The 13,181-nt window shown below is 40.4% G+C and overlaps 1 protein-coding gene across 2 annotated transcripts in view; it reads left to right on the top strand.

The window, feature by feature from the left end:
- CALCR (calcitonin receptor) overlaps window positions 1–13,181 on the top strand; it is a 155,225-nt gene that overhangs the window by 125,159 nt on the left and 16,885 nt on the right. For both annotated transcript variants that reach the window (XM_083867200.1, XM_083867199.1), the window contains 3 exons: window positions 6,007–6,160; window positions 11,059–11,119; window positions 11,222–11,288. In XM_083867200.1, coding sequence (XP_083723326.1) covers window positions 6,007–6,160; window positions 11,059–11,119; window positions 11,222–11,288 — 282 coding nt within the window. The remainder of the gene's footprint in view (window positions 1–6,006; window positions 6,161–11,058; window positions 11,120–11,221; window positions 11,289–13,181) is intronic.

Genomic DNA, 13,181 nt, shown 5'->3' with positions numbered 1-13,181 from the left:
GTGCCTGGAATAGCTGGATCTCTAAAGCCTTTTTATCAGGGATTGCCTTCTTCCACTGGGAGAAGGTGGCAGCAGATCCTGTCCAAATGAACAGCAAGTTGCACTATCTTGTGCTATTTTATTACACAGCCCTGCCCTTGTTTTCTCTCCCTCTTTGCTAGCCTCTCTGCACTCTTCCATCAGTCAGGCTCATATCTGCAATGGCTCCCTGAAAAGCTGCCTCTCTCTGCAGCACCACTCAGAAACCAAGCTGATAAAACCCCTCGGGAATGCTGAGGCTGTTTTGCTTTGTCTCACACCCTGTGTCACACTTGCCATGGTGCATCCTGCAGGTGAGGGGCCAGTGGTCACTGCATGCTGACAGTGCCAGATGTGCTGTGAGAACCCCTCTGGCCCTGCAGAGCTCAAAGCTGCAGTCCAGGGAGAGCTATTGCTCAGCAGCCAGGACTCACATATGTGCAGATGTAGCCTTATTAATTCCTGTCCAGAATGTGTAAATCTGGGCTGGCTGCTTTGCTGTGGCATCAACATGGACACACGTGCTGTTAAGAATATTCCTTGTTGTTTAATTTCATATTTTGCTGTCTTGTAACACAAAACCTAGGAGCCCTCTGAGCAACTGTGTATATTTAATTCTGTAAGTGGTTTTAAAGTATATTAAAACATTAATCTTCTTCCAAACCCCAGTATGCCAAGTTTCTGACTGGAACACAGTTTAATGGATGACTCATTGCAGATACATTGTATAATGGTGTGATGTTCTGATAGCCAGTGATTTACAGCTACAATGCTTAGCACAGCCTTGCTTTGGAAAGCCCTTTTATTGCTTATTTGTGTAACATGGATACTTGGAATTTAAGAATATTTTCATAGAATAATGTTCTAATAGAAAAAAAACCCACCATTTTTTAAGGCAGAGCAGCAATCAAACTTGAAGCTACTCCTTTAAAATGCTACGTTTAGAATTTTTGAGAATATATTGTATTGCCTTAAAACTGAATTTGAATAAATCATATCTGGCCTCCATGGCAAGCTGTAATCTCTTTAAGGAGGGTCCTTTGCTGCCATACACTGGGGAGGTTTCCCAGAGGTGAAGGGGAACTAGAATAGTAAGGTCAAATATGTTTATTCCTTTTCAAACAAAGAATTGTACAGATGTAGTGATGTAGATGTAGCTGGCTTGGTTTAAAATCCATAACCTTGGCTGACCTGTACTCAGCAATTTATTTGAAATGTCAGTGGGGGGCATTTCAATGGATAGTGAGCACTGGAGAAGAGATATATCATTATGCACACTAAGGGGCTTTCCCACACTTTTTTTCCATAGCGCAGGCTCTCTGGAGTTGACAAGAACTGATGTAAAACACAGACCTCCCAACCTGCCACCCTGAATTCCTTTACCCAGGAAAGCAGTTCAGGAATGGGCACACACAGGAATCTGTACAACTTTACTGTGCCAAAACACAGTCAAGACTTTTGCTCTGACTGAATTACTAGGACAGCCTCCTCAAACAATTAGCAGGTTTATTTCATATCAAATTTTGTTATTATCACTGAAAATGGAGTTCTGGGGTTTATGTAGTTCAAGAGTTTTGTCTTGACTTGCCCTGGTGAGTAGTGATGATAATTAATGGTGCAGTTTTCTGTCCATAAGTTATCAACCAATAACCAAGGAAAGCCTTAACAGAGAAATGATGATGAGAGGCTGCTGGATTAGCTGAGGAGAGCACTATGCCAATTACATTATTGTGCAATTGCAGGGTCCTGCATAGGCAGATGGACCTCTGGGACACCTTTGGCAGGATTGGAACATTTAGAGTGTTTATAATTTGCCAATATGCCCTGCAAAACATCATAGACACCTTTTCTATCTCTTTCTTGTAAAAGGAAAGTAAATTGTTTTATTTCTCCTCTGGGAAATGTTCCAGAATCCTTTTGAAGTGCTTTGGTTGCATACTGCAGCTGTGATGTTTACAAGGGTTCCATAACTCTCTGCAAGACTTGCAAGTGAGAATATGACTGACTGTATTCCTATTGACCACTTCTGCCCCTGAGTAATTAGGTCATAATCTAAAGTCATTGCAGATTTCTTTTATGAGGAAGGAGAATTAGCAATAGTGGACCTTTTTTTTTTTCTTGGATGCTGTCCTGCAGATCTGGAAAGAAATTTTCTCAGTTTCTGTGCCCATCAAAGCAATGCAGACATCTGGCCAGAGGCAGCCTCCTTACTCACAGATTGAGTTTCTTTCCACATTGCACTCTGCAAAAAGAGGTTCATTCTTGGACATCCTTCCAGAAGCACAAAAGGAGCTGATGTTTTAGGTGGTTACCTGACTTTGAGGGCTGGTAATTTTTCCTGGTAATTTTTTTACACTTCCCCTACACTATAGCCATCAGCAGGACAGTGCAGAACAGTGCTGTCTGTTTACAGGCTGTCAAAAAGTGGAGTATTTGTTCAGGAGACAGGCCCACCAACCTGAGAAACCATTGTGGGGCTGCACTAGAAAGGACCTGCTATTTTCTCTGTCTGTGCTGTTCATGAATTAAAACCCACTAGCTTTAGTCACCTGCACACCTGCAGACTGAAAAGCTCATGACTTTTTACTCCCCTTCAGAGTGTGAAGGTGTTACAATAATCTTTTCCTGGATTTCACCGTGCTGCATATTCTACAAGACACAACAAGGACAGAGCCACTGCCTCAAAGAACTTAAAACAAAACTTTTGTCTTCAGCAGAAAATAAACTCCCTACATGTGTTTCTTATCTCAAATTCAACAGTCATAAATCCTGGAATCATGGAATTGTTTGGTTGGAAGGGATCAGAGAAAAGATCATCTAAAGATCATCTAATTCCAATGGCCCTGCTGTGGGCAGTGACACCTTCCCTTAGACCAGGTTACTCAGAGCCCCACCCAACATGATCTTGAACACTTCCAGGTTTAGGGAGTCTACAACCTCTCTGGGCAACCTGTTCCAGTGCCTCACCATTTTTATAGTAAAAATACCTGTCTTATAAATCATGGATCTCAGTCTTTATAGATTATAGCAAAGATTCATAAACTACAGTAAAGAAAACAATCAGTTATCAGGCATTGAACAGGTGCTTGATTTGCTTCTGCATCATCTTGCAGTTTTATTTTACTCATTTCTGTAAAAATAAACAATATACTAAACTTACTATTTTTGCAATCTTCTCAATTACAATTATTATACACCAAGGTGTTGTTTGCATTTGTCATGTTTTATTTTTATCAATCCAATTCTTATCAGTAAAAGGTTCGCTTTTACTGAAAAACCTCTTTTACTTGCTCTGACCAAAGAAAAACAGTTTCTTTATTGTAGGAAAATATTTCCATTGCATCACATAGCCACAGCTGAAACACACTGCATTTTTTACCTCATCCAAAGCAGACTGATTATTTTTCCCTTTGAATAATAGAAATCTAACATCTTATCTCAATGCACTGTTGTGCTTAAACTCCTTATAATAACTTTTTCAGATAATTTCTCAAATTAATATTATGCATGTGAAAGCACTAGCCATAACAATCCTTTATGTTTTACCGAGGGTTTTCTTACTTCTCTAACTTATTACATCATAAGGGACTACGTTCCTCAAGAGTCATATGTTGGCTGCATGTCTATTGCTCTAAAGGACAAGTAAAAGATTCCGTTTTTGAACACACAAGTCATAGTTCAAATGGAGGGTACACAAAAGAAAGAAATGTTGGGAAATTAAATAAATGGAGCTTAGCTCTGTAGCTGTCAGGGAATGTTTTTTCTATGTGTGCATTTGTTTGAGCTCCAGATACAAGTGCCAGCAAAGACTGACTTGGTTCTGGAGGGAGGTACATTCAGTCAGTCTCTGCTCAGAGGGCTGGTGAACAGTGGGTACAGATGGTAAAGAGAAGCAAGGATCCTCCATAGTCACCTTCCCTTCAGTTGGGCAGTATGAAACAGGGAAAGAATTAAGTCAAAATGACGGATTTGAGATGTACCACGAATTTTATTGCAGAACTCACCATCTGTGCTCAGCTCCCCTCCACCTGCCAAGCTGAAGGCAAAGTTGTTCCTAGAGTCCAGGTGACTGGGTGGTAAGAGCAGGACCAGCCTGTGTGCAACACGAAGGCACCCTGAGTCGCTCCCACTAAAGCCATCAGGAAAGTGATGTCTTGAGCCCTCAGGTGATCCCCCGACCTCCAGCTCCTCCTTGGAGACCTCCACAAGGGGACACAGTGCTGGGCCATACACAGAAAAGTGCTATGATGGCTCAGGAAGTTTGCTCACATTTTAGAGGCCTGGGTGGCTGGCTGATGCCAGGGAAGGTGCCACCTGAATCCATGGGCAGACTGAGGGAAGTGCCTGTCAGGCAAGGCAGCCCTTGTAGGGATGAGTGATCAATAAGGGGAGAAGAGAGAAAGGTAAGCCACCAGCTAGGAGGCTGCATTGAGCATGGGCTAGGAAACAAGGCAATAAACATATTGACCCAGACCTGTGAAAAGCAGTCCAGGAATGATATTAAGAGCCTTAATTAACACTTTTGCCCACAGAAAAGGGAGCAAATATATCTTCCCTTATCATTTGCTTGGCTGGTGGTGGTAGTGGTGGTTGGTTGGGTTGGGTTGGGTTCAGTATACAAGCCTTTTTGGACACACTTTTAAGAACTGTTCAGCAATAAACCTGTATTTTCATGAACACCAACCTGCTCTGCAAATATTGAAACAGAACTAAATACACATGTTTGGGCAATTGGGAATGTTCTTCAGCAACAGAAGGTGGTGGACTGAATGACTGAGAAGATTTTCTGATCCAGAGGAGCAGTCCAGACAAATGCAAAACGAGCAGTCCAGACAAATGCAAACCATGCAGTCCCCTATCTGCTGAACTGCAGTAGTGTCTCTTGAAAGAGACAAGTGAATCCTAATGACATCTTATAAAGCTCAGGTAGCCAGCTTGGAAAACATCTGCAGAAGTTAAGGGAAAGAAGTATTCTCCTGTGGCCACAGATGGTGACTGTTACTTTGCTATCACTGGCATGACCTCAGATTTCCAGGTGGCAAGTGGTGCTCCCCAGAAGCCGTGGGTCTCTATCAGCACAGCAATTCCTGCTCACTCCTCCTGGCCCTCCTGCATTGTGGTGACAATGAAGTTCAGGGGGAGGACCTCACTGCCCTCCATAAGAAAGCAAATGGACATGAAGAAGAAGAGTAGCATTGTTCCTCACCAGCTGGCACTCCAGTAGTGGACACAACATGGTTTTCTCCACCATCTGCCCACTGCTTTCTGGAAATTTGTAGCCACAATCCCTTGTCAAGGTCTACATCTGCAACCTCATCTGAATCATGCATGGGAACCACTTCACCAGCTCCATTTAGCTCCACATGTCAATTTTTTATTTCATCAAAATAGAGCAAAGCTGTCACCTCACAAAGTGACAAAATCTCCCTGGTACCCTACAAAAAGAATCTCTGCTGCCACAAAAACATGCACTTGTATGAATTTCCAAAGGAATTCATTGAGAGCTGGGGGCTGTTTAAAGCATAAATTACTCTGGCTTAGAAGGGAGACCTAAATAAAAACTTCTCTAAGTTTGATCAAAAGGAAGTCACCCAAATTGGAGCTTGATGTTACTGTCTTTTTTCACAGCCCTCCTTTGACCTCTACAGCAAGTTGTTTGTTTCAGTTCTAAAAAACCCATCAAATTACTGAATTTTGAAGGAACTTTTTATTTTGTGGTGCTTTTTGGAGTGTTTTTATCATAATCCTACTTTGTGAGGGATTTAATTTTAATTTATTAATTTCATTTAATTCCTTTAGTTCATCTCATTTATAAAAGTTTAAAATCCCTCTCACTGATAGGTGCTGAAACAAAACCCCAAAAACCAGAAAGAACTGGGAATTTTTGTTCCCTTTTACTTTCTTATAGCCTAGCAGTAACATTTGTCTTTGCCTACTTAAATGCAAAATGCTGGTCAAGTGTGTGACTTTCTCTCATTTATCTAACAGGTAAGCTGCAAAGTGCTGCAATTCTTTCATCAGTACATGCTGGGCTGCAACTACTTCTGGATGCTCTGCGAAGGCATTTATCTCCACACGCTGATCGTGGTGGCAGTGTTTGCCGAAGAGCAGCGTTTGCACTGGTACTACCTCTTGGGCTGGGGTATGTATGCTACTATTTGTAGCAAGATGGTCAGTACATCCAGATTTTTGGATTCTTCTGGCACTTATATACCACTCATGATGTAGTTTATGTCAATAGATCATAGCTTCAGACTGAGTTCTTGGACTCTAAATTTTAGTGCGTATAATTAGATGGGCTTATAAACTTACAAAAAACAGCATGAAAATGTATTTTTTATTTGTTGTTTCTTGGCATTTGCAGGAGGAAATGCCTAAGCTCTGTTAAGAAAAGCTATGGGAAAAAAAATTATTCAAGTATATCTCTTCTCTAAAAAAAATTGTTTATTTTTGTCACATATATACAAAAACATGAATGTGTGACAGTATCTATAAAGTATAATTTTTCTGGAATCAAGAGGAAAGATCAGTATCCATGCCTCACAAAGTGAAGCAAACACAGCATACAAAAAGAGAAACTGCAATTTCTCTGGAAGTGAATCCAGTATCAGATATATTTTGGCACATGTTGTTTTAACGGAAAAAAAAAATTTTACCTACTAAGTAGATAATAGGTTTGCTGTCAGGACTGGTTTTGTCCAACAGCATGTGGTCAGATGCATATTCCCCAAAGAACCATGACTATGTCTGGTTCTTCATCTCCAGATATTCAATCTCTTCTCTTTTTGCTAAGGGACCCCTTGCCTTTTTAATGGGTAGCAGCAGATATTTTTCTTTTGGACTATCTAGTCCAGTAAAAGACCATATAAATACAATCAGCAAATTACAATGAAGTATCTTTTACATTTAAATCACTATTTGAAATCCAGTCCATATCAGTGTTGACTGAAAATCAATATCAAGAGCTTTTTTCCAGTGTGGCAACTGTGAATCTGTGCCTCGTCCCAATTTCTGATAAGGCAGTGCCCCTATCTTGAAACCACTGGTGCAGCAAAGCAGCAAATGATGGATCTTTATACATTGTCCCACTGCACACAGGGATGTTCCTGCAATCCCTGTCTGAAGCTGATACAATTTATTCCATATTTGCTATCCTTACTGATGAAGTTGTACTTTTTCAAGATTATTTCATTTAAGCAGGAAAATTGAAAAATTGCCCTATTGCTTAAACTAATAAAATCAGGAATTTTTAGATTAATGGATAATTAGGCAACTAGGTAATTAGATTAGAGGAAAATGACCCAGTTCTATATTTTCTGAAGAAATTTAAAACTCTATCTTCAAACACAAGTTAAACATCCAATATTTGATCCCAAATGAGCTGTAACAACACAGTTATCCCCTGTCTGGATTTTACTTTCGAAGTCTGGTCATTTACTTTCCTCTTATACAAAGCTTAGTGCTCTTAGGATACCTACATTAGATACCAAGAAAATTCACATGATTTTCTAGTTTATATAGTTAGTAGTACCAGATAGCAGTCTCCAGGCAAGTAATAATTTGTCTTTGGTGGTTTTTGTTTTTTGGGGTTTTGTTAATGAGAACACCAGCATGCACACTTTTTTCTTATGAGAACGGCATCTTTTCTAAGATGAGAGGCACTTGTAATGCTTTTGGAATTAAAATTATGTGAAACATTATCAGCTCTTAAAATGAAGACAACCTTCCTGAAGAACTCTAAATCAAGTAAGAGTTTCTGGACTTTGCCAATCCAAATAGCTGAGTCCTCTTGGAGCAAGCTGCTGTGCTATCACAAAAATCTCATAGCTCAGAATATCTGAATATAAACAGTCTCACAGGGCTGTGAAACAGCAACCCAATGTGATGAGCCATTTTAAACATTTGCTTCTAGACAAAACTTTTTCATGTCTTGCAGAACAAGGCTTCCCAAAATAGTATCACTTCATATCCAATTATGCAAGAGGAATATGGTCATAGACTTTTTTTTTTTTTTTTTCCCCTCTGGTGACATTCAGTTTAGGCAGTGCAATTTAATGCTTCTATGACATCCAGCCTGCAATGAAAGCTAATGAGCCAGCTGTAGTAGTGCTGAGAATGACACCAGCAGCATGGTGGTGAATTCAGTGAAGTTACCTGATAAGACACACCTCAGTATGCAGAGCTGCCCAAAAAATAAAGAGGATAGTGGCTGTGGCAATAGGGAGCTGATATCTTGAGAAGGAAGAAGTTATTAAAAATGGACATAACTCTTGACAATGCATCTTCGGCCTTTTTTATGAAACTAGATTAATACTTCCAAAAAAAAAAAAAAATTATTAATAGCAAAATGGTCTGATTACAACTATCTGGTTGCCTCTTAAGTTTGCATGAATCATTGTAATTCCACTGATTCCGGAAGCAGTAGTAAACACAGTCTAACTTTAAACATCCATCCAATGTTAATCAGTAGACAGAGATACATTTCTCCAAAGGGCAATACAGGGTAACCAGAGCAGGCTGTGCTCTGAATTACAATTCAAGAGAGCAAGGCAAATGTCCAAGATGAAGTTACTTTTTTGCTAATCTGAAGTAATTTATTGCTAATCTTTATGCAAGAAGATCTGGCCTACTTTATTTGGAAAAACCGCAAGTGACATTTGTAAAATAGCTCTATAAGAAAAATAAAAATCTGAGCAAATATAAAAACATCTACAAAAGGTTCGAGGTGATTCAATGGAATCTGACATGGGCAGATGTATTTCAAGGCCGATGCCATCAGTTGACCCCTTCTCTGCAAACTGCTGCTGGGGACGTCACTTCTTATTTGTTATTGTTTCACTGGGTCAGGAAATCACCATTAGGCAGGTCAAGAAAACAGTATCAACTGTGTGCAACAGTACAGTTCACTCTGGCTGCTTCAGACAGCTTCACGCACATAAAAGTGAAAAGGAAATCATTTATTTGGACAGTGCTGAAACTGAGCGCCTTCCAAGTTGTCCTGGGAATACTGACCTGATTGCCAGTTTGTGCTGTAAAGGACCTGGCATGACCTAAAGGGATATGTCACATCTGTCCCTGGGACCTTCTCTGCATTATTCAGTGCTTACCATGTGTAGGTGGGGCTCTGTAGTGATACATGTAACCACGATCCCGGGACCTCAAAGTCTTTGATCCTCCACTCCTCCGTAACTGTCTGCTTTTTGACCCTTTACAAGAGCAACACTTAGCACTAGAACAGCCCATCCAGCTTGCCGCTGGAAATCTCAGCTTTAGAGAGTCATGAGCTTCTTAGCCTGTAACTAGCCAATGAAGACTTTTCACTGCATTCTTGAGATTTGCTTTTGAGCTTGTTGAGCCAAATATCTAATTTCTAATGCATTTAGCAGAAGAAGAAAGCTCTCTTTACATCATGTGACATGATGTACTTGCAAGACTCCAGGTCATAGTTTACAGCTGAAGAAGTTTTGCTATTACAGAAAGGCCCCTTAAAAATTGCATTTCAATCTGTCAACAAAACTGGCCCAGACTTGCTCCATTTCCCAATCAAAACTATTTTCTCAAGCTGTCAATCCCATGAACTCACCCCGAAGTCATAGGCTCCTTTCTTTTTATTCTGAGATTTTTATTGTTTTGCTGTGCATCATCACCCAAAAAGGGAATTCTGCAGCCAGAGGCCAAGGCATCATTTTCTAAAAACATATAAAGGAGAAGACAATCCAGTTTGTTCTCCCACAGCTGCATTGTCCTCCAAAGGTAAATTGCAATAGTAACTTTTTTTTTTCTTTTCAGTAGAGTAAATAGCTATTGCTTAAAGTTACCTGTAAACATAAGAGTGTCCTATTTTTGTACCTATCGACCTTATTCTCACTCCCCACAATATGGCTAAGGATCCTCCATCTCTTCTAAATATTTTTATGAAACCACTAACGTGAATAAAACAGGAGCTGTGTTCTTTTAAGCCCTCTGTGATTAATCATGGCATTGATAGGATATTTTCACACATTTTCATTTATAATTATAGAATATTCAAAGTTCAGTAGAAAAGTCTGTGTTTCATAGAGAACAGGCAGCAGTAGCACCAAAAGCATGCACCAAGTTGTCTGCACAGGACAGAAAAGGCAGCAGATCATGTCCAGCTGTCTGTAGGTGCAAGGCTGTACAAACTGGGGTCAGGACTGTGGTTCAGGCTCCCCAGTCCCAGGTTTCTAGCCTGTCAGAGAGGGATATGACATTTAAGCAAGCTGAAGGGAAAGGGGTGGACCACTCTGTTACTGTCAGTGTCAGGCTGGAAAGAAGAACTTGAGCTTTCCACTTTGTTAAGAATGACATGTTGCCAAGCCCAGTGCAAATTTGCTCCCATCAGCTCCTTGTCAAAGCCTCCTCTGAGGTGTCACAAATAAGTCAGGATATGTGGATTTATGGTATTCACAGCTCTTCTCCCTGTTGAGATAAAGATACATGGAGTGGGCTTGGCTGCAAAGACACTGAGAACCTACAGAAGATAGCATGAATTCCCGCCCCCAAAAACCTCCTGGCTCCAAACACTTTCTCATGCCATTGGCTCCAAAAGAGAAACTCTGTACTCTGTTTCTTATTGCTCCATAATCTGGCATGCAAGTCAATGTGCCTCTCTCTTGCTCAACAGTTATTTACATGATTCTAACAAGTGTCCCTGGTTTCCTGAGGGAAGACGCCTCTGAGAACAGAATGATCCCTACATCCTTCCCACACTGCCTGCTCACACCCTTCCCTTCAAAAGCCACAGCAGTGCAGGGGACCCTGGCAGCAGCTTTGAGACACCCCAGGAGAGCATGGTCTGTGGGTTTTGCTTCTACTTTTGGCCTGCCTTGAATGTTAATCCGTTTTGCATTTCACCACTGAGGTGTTGCCAGGATCTGGGTGTGCTTCAATAAGTTCTTTCCTGAAAGATGTGATTTCACATCCATATGTTTTGTGAACAAGAGACTTATTAGTGTGTGACACACATGAAATTCAAGTTAAACAAATACCAAGACTGATTTATAACTTTAATCATTTCAGGGTTCCCTTTAGTGCCAGCATCCATTCATGCAGTTGCAAGAGCCAGATACTTCAATGACAAGTGAGTAGGATGCCTGATTTTGAAGGAACTTAGCATTATTTAACTGTGCTGCAAATTTTATTCAAGTTAATAACAAATGTTAATGCTGTATTTCTCCTCCAGCTGCTGGATGAGTGTTGACACACACTTGCTTTATATTGTTCATGGACCTGTAATGGCAGCTTTATTGGTAAGAATATTGTTTGCTATCAACAATATACCAGTATAATAATTATTTTAGAAATGCTGCAAACCTGAACAAAATAGAACCTTCTGTACTAGAAGTATTTTGGTCAAAACTCAGCAGTAACTAGAGGTTTTCTCTACTCGGTGTTACAAAGGACAGGCTCAAAACACCTTTTTCCAGTGGGACTTGAAATGAATACACTGCATTTATGTAGCATCAGTTGTTTAACTGTGCCTTAGCTGGAGTGAGCTGGTTGCTCAGCATGGGTTTTGCTGGTCACTGGGCTGATATGGTCCAAAGGTAGGGAGCTAAAAGAGTTCCAAGGAAAGAACTGGACTGAGTTGTCTGAGTAGGAGGACAAGATTCAAAGTGCAGCTTGGCGATGTGTATACATACAATATCTGGTATGCCAGTCATGCAGCTGGGCATTGTAACCCTGACCTTCCTGACAGGCACAGAAAGGATTTTATTCAACCCAAGCCCCAAGCTCATATCATTGTGTCACTCAAGATGCACTTTCATCTTTTTATCTGCCTCTTACTTGTAAACACCTATGTGGACATATCTGCAATAATTGCCTCAAACAATAGCACAATGATTACTGGGAACACCTTTGAATAAACAACTTTTCATATAATAGCTGAAAAAAAAAAAATCAATCTACCCTTTCTGGAGAAGCAGTCTTTAACATCAGCTATGTGAAATAGCCCATCTTTCCCTGCCTTATAGGAAGTCTGTTTGTCCCAAAGAATCACAATTATTGTGGGTTTATTGGTTCAATTTTGACTGTATCTGCTATTGTAATGCCAAATACCATCCGAGAGAAGCCATTTAACCTTTATTTTTGTGACCGTGATTCCAGTCTGTACATTGGCCACAAAGAAAAAGGAAAGCGACCATTATGAAACAAGAAGAATCTTTAGCTGTTTTCAAAATAAGACATTATTCTTATAATTTCTGTATTGCACTTATGTAATTTCCAATCTTATTTTTCTTATAAAGATGTCAATGTCTACAGTGTGTCCTGCTTGATTTGCTACAAAAAATCCCATAGTGGCAGACTGATTCAGAAGAGCTGAGGGGTTTTAGCTTTGTAAAGTCTTCCTTTGACTTTTCACAGTTACTTTCAGAAAATCTAAAAGTGAAGGTTAAGCAGAGTGAGTGAAGTCAGAATAGGATGGAGAATAAGGTTTAAATTTAATGTTGAATGGGACCTCAGAAGTAATTTATTATTCCTCTTTTCTAGTAGAGCACAAATGTAAAACAGTTGAAAGGTCTCCCGATATAGTTTAGAAGTGATGAAATGTTTTACCAGAGCTTGCTGATTCACTGTTCTGAAAAAAATCAACTGAAATTTCTGGTATATAGATGTGATCTGAGCCCTTGAAATATCTATGGAAATTATACAACTTATATACTAATTTCAACGAATTAGCAGTAAAAAGAAAGTCCATTAAAGTTCCAGAGTGTCAGTGTCTGATTTTGGTGTAGCAGAGGGGGAAAGAGTGATCTGGGTACACTGGAGACCAAGAGGGTCTGTGATGCCAGGGATGTCCACAGGGTAACCACTGAGCTCATTATCAGCCTGGGTCTGCCCTCCCTCTTCCTGCAGGCTCTCAGCACATCCCACAAGGAGCTCTCTATGAAGCCAGATTCAAGAGCAGGTTACTCTATGCTGAGATCAGATTTCCTGAAATAACTGAGGAGATGCTGAACTTCTTGGTATGATGGATCATAAGAGTCAGGGCCAAAATTTTCTGGTGTCTGGCATTTCTGCCCTGAGACAGCAACTGTTACCTGTTCCCTGTGGGCAGAGTACCACAAGGTCCCTGCAGTCCAGATGGAGGCAAGGCGTGCCCTAGGTTTTCCTCAAGAACAGCCTTACACCTCTGCTCA

This window comes from Zosterops lateralis, assembly GCF_965231275.1.
Source record: "Zosterops lateralis genome assembly, chromosome: 1".
Lineage (NCBI taxonomy): Eukaryota > Metazoa > Chordata > Aves > Passeriformes > Zosteropidae > Zosterops > Zosterops lateralis.
The sequence above is the reverse complement of the archived record's forward strand: the minus strand, read 5'-3'. Positions and strand labels throughout refer to the sequence as shown.